Genomic DNA, 7,865 nt, shown 5'->3' with positions numbered 1-7,865 from the left:
CAGCCCTTTTGAATTAAATGATAGATTAAATGTAATTTGCTGGATTATTATTTGTAACTATTTGATCAAACATAACCACACAGACTGAAGAGTTAGTTGTATTTGGAAAAACACAGTGTTCTCAATAAAAATACAATGTGTTAACATGAAGTTTATACATGAAGGGAAAAATGTACTACTGTTAAAGCTCCATTTAGGAGGTCAACAGCTAAAAAAAATGATTTAGTGTTTGGTTACCCTTTAAATTATGTCTGAAAGAATCTTTAATGAGGCTGAAGTCAGCAGCATCACATCGTATTAACGCTTCCTTCTGCTGCTTTTACAACGGAGAACAAACATTTGACCAACATAATGACGATGATGATGCTGATAAATTTGACCATAAAATAAAATAAAATTAACATAATGATGATAGTAAATTTGAGCAGAAAAGGATATAATTTGGGTTAAAAAAATAAATCAAATGAATCAGTGGTTGTCTTAGATTCGTTTTAGATCCCTGTAGTTTACAACAAAATAAAATAAATAGATGATGTGATGTATTGTTGGGAATTTAATTTGTGGCAACAATTCCGAGCTCAAAGAAACCCAGCAGAACTCTTAATGGGTGTTCTCCAGGTGCTTCCAATTACCACCAAAGGCCTGGTGCGCATGCGCGAGCAGGAACGGTAAGTCAGAGCGTCTCGTCCTTTCCTCCTCCTTCTATTTTCTTAATTTATCTCTGGACTTGAGGTTTGAACGGCAGGTTTGTAAAATCCTTCTTTTTCATCTCAGGAAGTCATTAAGAGGAAAATGCTGCGGCTGCTGATCGTGATTTGGCTGATTTCTGGTTTCTGCTGCGCGTCTTTTCTTGGCGTTAGCTTCAGAAAACTCACATTTTTGACCGAAATGAAACCACTGAAACGGTGAAAACTGTTGACAGAGTCATTTGTTAACCTGGGAGACTGTCCTGAGGGGAAGAGGTCTGGACTCACCTGCAGGCCGCAGGGCCGGACTTTGGACCGTTACCTAATGAGGGAATGTCTCAGCTTTATTACTGGAGACTGAAGGTGAAATCATCACAGGTTGTCTTATTGACTGAAGTCCAGAAAGGAGGTCATTGCTGAAGGAGGCAGTTCTTTTTCTTAATCAGTAGAAAAATGTACAATATTTATGAAGTTTATTAAATATCAGTGTTTATTTGACAGAAATACACTTTTAATTCACCTTTAATTTCCCAAAAATAACTTAAAGTTTCTTTTAATGTAATTTTAAATTTAATTGGGACATTGACGGGAAATAGCTTTTCAGGGGGAACTCCTTTTTCTTAAACTATTATCATCATTTTCTCAGTTTCTGTAGATTTGGTCTTAATTGCAATTGTAATCAGAAACTATGTTTCAGCATTTTGTCTGTGGATAATGAGAAACATGATGTGGAGGACCGCCTGGAACTGCATGATGTCATTGCCTCACCAGCCACAACCTCCACTGCTCCTCCTGTGTCAGAGGGGCCAAAATCCAAGACACACCTTAGGTCGCGGGACGAACAGGATAAACATTTATTGAACACTGTACTGTAGCGTAATTAACATAATTATGAACTAGATGAATAGCATTACCTGTGGTACTAGTGTGAATGCAAGCTGAATTTGGTCGTTGAAGATGCTAGTGCTGATAGTAGAAAGCCGGCTAAAATATTAGCTAAATCCCAAATTAGCTTAAAATAAATTAGGTCAGTCAAAACATCTAGCATGTAGCTAAAAAATAGCTAAACTTCAAAATTTCCTAAAAAAAAAAATGAAAACAAAATGTCTAAATTAGTCAAACAGCTAGCATGTAGCTAAAATATTAGCTAAACTTCAAAATAGCCTAAAAAAATCTTATTAAATGCCAAAATAGTCCAAACACTAGCAGAATGACGATCTTTAAAACTTTAAAACTGTACATTTTTAACATAATTATGAATAATAAAAAGGCAGGAATATTATTCCAGAATAAATCAACTTAAACCTGAAATAACTTTCAATGTTTTACTCTCTGTAAAAATATATTTTGTCTAAATTATACAAGTTAGAAATGAGTACAAGATAACATCGGACCATTAATAATAATAAAATAAAATGACCTGGAGGGCCGGATCCGGCCCCCGGGCCTTGACCTCGACATGTGTCCTGTGTCTTCCTGCATGACATGGAGAAGGAAAAGCGGCGTACAGAACAGTATTTTGGACATCAAAAATGACGTTTTTTTACACTCAAGCATCAAATTTGCGGCTCAGCATAGAGGTTGATGCTGCTACGGCTGTGGTGGACCCTCAACTCTCTTACATTGATTACTTTGTTTTTCTACCAAACTTCAACATCTGACTTTGACAGTTAGCAGTCAGAACTTGTAATCTATTGACAAGATGATACATTTTAATCTTGTATTAATTAGCATGTATATGGTGTATACTTGTAAAGCTCTTTTCTACCTTCCTTGAAGACCCAGAGCTTCACAGACACATTCACACACTGATGGAGGCTCCACTGGCACCAATCTTCCACCAGAGGCTTTAATCACTTAGCAACCCTTATAAGCTACTGCAGAGAAAAGTTTTTGGAGCTGCCCCTGCTGTGATCCCATGTGATCCTGGCTCTCTGATCCCTGTGGGAGTGTCCTCGATGAGTTTCTCAATAAAGCCGATGACTTGCAACCAGATCAACAGTCATCAGCTCAAAGTTCACTGACTAACTTCTGCACGGAGCTGAAACCAGAACTCTGAGCTGCTCTTTCTCCCATTTACTCTTAAGACAGGACCAAGGTCGACAGAGGCTCCATCTGTGAGGATCTGAACGGATTACAACTGCAGATTTCTGTAAGATTTCTTTCTGGTGTTTCTTCTACGTTTTAGGTAGACCTCTGACAGTGGGATGTAAAGATTCTCAGCTTTTAAAGATGTTAACTCTGAATTTCTGGCTGATCTTCCCTCAGATGGACTATGCCATGAAGTCTCTCAGCCTTCTGACTCCAACTGGCCTCTCAAAGTAAGGAAAGGATTTCAAAATAAAATAAAACATAAATACATTTTGAACTTGAATTTTAGAGGGTTGCTTGTATTCAGTATACTTAAAAATAAATTTGTGGACATTTGTTGGTTTTTAAAGATTTTAAGATATTTAAACCAAAGACAAATTAGATTTTTAAGAAAAAAAGCGTTACCATCGTCGAGGAAAGTTTCCAACATAACATTTGTGTGATAAACCGTTCTGATTATGAGTTTCTACATATGAGAGATTTCTCTGTTAGATTTTAAGGCAAGTTTTGGCCATCAGTGATGGAACAGTGGGTGATTATTTTAACCCTTTGACACCTAAACAAATTCTTTACCATACTGCAACTTTTCAACCGTTAACACGATGATTCCAGTAGATGGTGAAGGAGAAAAGCCGCCGCATATGTAGAAACTGCAGCTTGGACATATTTGATGAATGTTTTTTTTAATCTTCAGGGCTGTCACTTCCAGCGTTTCCGTCAGCACCTCCATGGCCCATCAGCTCTTCTCCCACGTTCCTCGTCCAAAGCCGTTCAGAGTCACAAATGCAGACCGCAGCGTGAAGAAGGGGATGATGGCGGACGGCTTGTTGGACCTGCTGAACAAGGTGAGAGTTGGTGACGACGCCTGAGGAGGATCGGACTCTGTGGTAACGTCTCCGCTCCTCTTGAGTAATCTGACCTTCGACTCATCGTGGCGTTCCTCTCTGTGTTGCAGGTCAGCGAGTCTCTGAGCTCGGACGGCATTGTGGTGCTGGTTCTGGAGGAAGATGGCACCGGCGTGGACTCAGAGGAGTTCTTCCAAACGCTGCCAGAGAACACGGTCCTCATGTTCCTGGAGAAAGGACAGAAGTGGGCTCCATGTTCTGTGAGCTTTTTCACTTCCCCCACCAGATGGTGCTGCTCCGCTCTAGATCAGAGCTCAGTTTTATGGAGGGATTTTTGTGCCACCATATTGCAAACAAAAGTCACAGTTTTGAGATCAGTTTTCTAAATTGTAAACAAAATGCAAAGTGTTAAGAAAAATCATTATGTGCAAAGACAAATACGTAATATTTGCTTTCAAAAACTATTTTTTTGGCTTTAAAAAATATTTTTCAGTTTGCAAACTTTTTTAGTTTTTTGTGATTGCAGCACAAAAGTTTTAAGATGCGTAGTGCCTCATTTCACTTTCATCTTATCTTTGATTTTGCGTTCAAAATTTTCTCTGTTTGTCCGAATTCTCCCCCCAACTACTAAAAAACTGTATAGTGCGGGACTATAAAGCGCCCTGCATTTAAAGGTAATTCAGACACGGTGCGCACTACTTTTTGTGCCACCCCAAACAGCCCGCTGATTGGTCTGAATTCTATCCAATCAGGTGTCTCTGCCTCGCATTGCCGTGCTTGGAGGCCGAGACGGACTTTCTATCGACCAGCATACTTCAAATGTCAGCAGCAGAAAAAAAACGTCTGTCGTCTCCGTCCAGACGGATGTTACGTTCTAATTATTATATAGAAATGATCGTTTTTTCATGAATAAAACGTTAAAAAATTAAGAGTTTAATTTTTTCATGAATATTTTTTTCTACTTTGGACAAAAGTCAACAGGGGTTCTTAGAAATAAGTTACTGTGAAGATGTACATGAAAAGTTAAACATAACATAACATTTCTTCTGCTTATAAATTGAGTTTACTTCAGTAAACCAGCATTGTTTTTCTCACTACTGATGTTAAGACAATCCAAAACACTGTAGTGCAGCAGGAGATATAAACTTTATTATTATTATTATTTTATTTATTTTAGCATTGAGTACATTTTATCTAGTCAAATTTGTGAATTTATGGCTAAGAATTTCTTCAAACCGTATAATAAACTGTAAAGTTTATCTTCTGACATTACACTAAACAGGCCTGTGTGATCTATTGGTGAAAAGTTAGATTTTCTTTAAGATCTGCTTGTTTAAAAAAAAAAGATTTGGCATAAATGTTACGCTGAAATGAAACTTGTGGCCGCAAAATCAAAGATAGGATGAAAGCGAGATGAGGCACTACGCATCTAAAAACGTTTGTGCTGTAATCGCAAAAAAAATGTTTGAAAGCAAATATTAAATATTTTTATTTGCAGATTATGATCTTTTTCTTTGCACTTTACATTTGTTTGAAATTTAGAAAAAGTTGATCTCAAAACTGACTTTTGCTTGAAATATGGTGGCAGACAAATCACTCCATACAGTTTGTCCACGTTTCAAGCCTCTGAAGCTCTGATGTAAAACGTGGTTTGTTTTATGGCGCAGCAACATTTACGAATAAAAATAATTTTATTTTAATCCTCACATGACTGTGTTCTCATCAAATGCAGTGCAAAACCAATGAGTTGTTTCTTGAGAAAGGTGACGTGTTGAATCCTCACCAGAGTAACTCCACTGAGCGTCTGCAGGAATCCTCCTGGCATGAACCAGCTCCTCTGACCTCCTCATGTCTCCACAGACCAGCCCCTCCACAAACCTCCTCTGCCGTCAGCAGAGCCGAACAGACGTGGCCAAGCTGACCTTTGACCTCTACAAAAACAACCCCAAGGATTTCATCGGCTGCCTGAGTGTGAAAGCCACCCTGTACGGCGCTTACTCCGTGTCCTACGACCTACGCTGTTACGCTGCCAAGAGGGTGCTCAAGTGAGTACAGAGCTGGTGGAATACTTTTTCTGGTTCCTCCGTAAAGTTCAACTCGATCGTCTACTGATCTGTTGTCAAAGTGTTCCCAGTCGTCTTCTTTTAACTATGATGAAGCCGTTTTTATCCGGGGGGGCTGTTATTTTCCAGGACATAGTTTCTGCAGAGCGGCAGGAAGTCATTAGAAATTCCCTTGAGTTGTGGGTGGGACTGTTAGCATGGAGCAACCCCGCCCCCCTTCCCCTCTCTGCTGCTGAGAGCTTGTATTTTCACATATTTGGTCTTTTTTCAACTCAAAACAGTTTGAATAGAGAAATACTCAAAAGCAATTTTAATCTTAAATGTATTTATATTTGTCCTAAATCATCAGAAAAATGCTTCAAGAACAAGTTAAAAACACCACTTTCATTGGAGTGGGTCTTTAATCGCTTCTCTCAACCTGACCGGAATGGAAACAGACTACAGGCGGTTTTCCTTGTTTCGACTCCTCCGTTCATCTACAATCTCAGCATTTTTCAGCTGCTTTTCATTCTACCGTTCAAAGGACTGAACACAGTTCAAACTGCAATGAATAACAAGTGTGTGTAGTCAATCACACAACGGGCCAAAACACACATTAGGCTGAACAGGTTAAACATTTATTGAACACTCTAAAACCACATTTTTAAAACTTTAAACCATACATTTTTAACATAATTATGAACTAGATGTATAGCATTAGCCAGCCAGCTAAAATATTAGCTAAATGCCAAATTGGCCTAAAAAAAAAAAAAAAAATTAGGTCAGCCAAAACAGTATGAGGTGGAAATATTAGCAAAACTCCAAATAGCCTAAAAAAATCTTAGTAAATCCCAAAATAGTCCTAAATTCTTGCAGAATGCAAATTTTTAAAACTTTAAAACTAACTTTTTAACATAATTATGAATAATAAAAAGGCAGGAATATTATTCCAGAATCAACTTAAACATTAAATAACTTTCAATATTTTACTCTCCATAAAACATTTTGTCAAAATTGTAAAAGTTAAAAATGAGCACAAGATAACATCGGGTCATTAATAACGATAAAATAGAATGATCTGGAGGGCCGGATCCGGCCCCCGGGCCTTGACTTTGACACATGCAGTATGACAATTGTTTTTTTTTGTCTGTGTTTTGATTGTTCCTTCCAGATCTGCTGCTTTTCAGTTTTGACCTGCAGTGCAGAAGTGTTTTATTTAAATAGATGTGAAGTTTTTCTCAAGTGTCAGGTAAAAACTAATGCTGATGACCTCCACACTCTTGCAGGGAGGCTCTGCGGTGGACTCTCTTCTCCATGCAGGCCACGGGCCACATCCTGCTGGGGTCCTCCTGCTACATCGAGCAGCTGCTGGAGGAGGAGGAGCGAGCCCAGAAGAGCCTGGCGCTCCCCCAGGAGAGCAGGATCCGGCAGCTACAGGGCATGCTGCTGGGAAAGACCTCCCTGCTGTGATGGTCGGATGTTGGTGGAGTGACCTCCTGGGTCACGGTGTGTTCCACACAGAGGAGTCCAGCTGGGAGTTCTGAACGTGGAAGTTCAGCAGATTTAGCCGTTAATTTTTTCCAGCTCTGTTACAATGTTTGCTTCATGCAGAAACCGAAATGAGTATTTGCCCAAATGCACTTTGACTGTAACTTTTTCCTGTAGAAAATAAAGTATTTTATTTACCTCTCCATGACGCTCTGCATGTTTTCCCTTCAAACTGTGCTGCCAAAGTCCATCTGGAGGACTCTGTCGGTCTCAGGTCCAGCTGTCTCTCCCACGCTCCCCTAATTGTCCGGGTCTGCTCGGTCCTGTCAATGACAGTCATCCTCTGACTCAAACCCAGAGGAAGTGAAGGAAGGAACGGGCAAGAGCGAGCAGCTGCGACTGCTGAGGGGAGGGAAGCAAATTATGGTGAGAAGTGATGCTTACGGCTGGCTTCCACTCAAGAAGAGCCTTTTTTTAGTCTAAATTGGCTAAAGTTGGAGTTGAGGGTTGAGAGGAACGGAGAGAGCCACTTCCTGATTTAACACATGTTCAGAAATCTGCAGGTCAAGCTGGAGCTTCGTTTCTCATTCTGCTCCAATTCACAGAAGGATCCACTTTTGAGAATGTTCATAACCTGGAAGAAATTTCTTGGTCATTTTTCAATGAAATTTAAAACACAAACTTTTTTTCAACTTAGTTAATGGTTGTTGAAG

General features: G+C 39.4%; 1 protein-coding gene across 3 annotated transcripts; it reads left to right on the top strand.

Moving 5' to 3' along the window:
* Positions 1-550: 550 nt before the first annotated feature.
* cidec (cell death inducing DFFA like effector c) lies at positions 551-7,355 on the top strand. Of its 3 annotated transcripts, none has more exons than XM_024293935.2 (7): positions 551-668; positions 2,774-2,838; positions 2,955-3,007; positions 3,472-3,622; positions 3,733-3,882; positions 5,483-5,667; positions 6,951-7,321. In XM_024293935.2, exons 3-7 carry the CDS (start codon positions 2,955-2,957, stop codon positions 7,132-7,134), a joined length of 723 nt encoding a protein of 240 aa, XP_024149703.1. In that variant the 5' UTR covers positions 551-668; positions 2,774-2,838; the 3' UTR covers positions 7,135-7,321. The 3 variants fall into 3 exon arrangements, with proteins under 3 accessions (XP_024149703.1, XP_024149702.1, XP_024149704.1); XM_024293934.2 differs by having other exon boundaries at positions 663-745; positions 6,951-7,355; XM_024293936.2 differs by lacking the exon at positions 551-668 and adding an exon at positions 900-1,049.
* The last annotated feature ends 510 nt before the right edge of the window (positions 7,356-7,865 follow it).

This window comes from Oryzias melastigma, linkage group LG7 (assembly GCF_002922805.2).
Source record: "Oryzias melastigma strain HK-1 linkage group LG7, ASM292280v2, whole genome shotgun sequence".
Taxonomy (NCBI): domain Eukaryota; kingdom Metazoa; phylum Chordata; class Actinopteri; order Beloniformes; family Adrianichthyidae; genus Oryzias; species Oryzias melastigma.
This window is presented reverse-complemented; position numbering and strand designations above follow the sequence as displayed.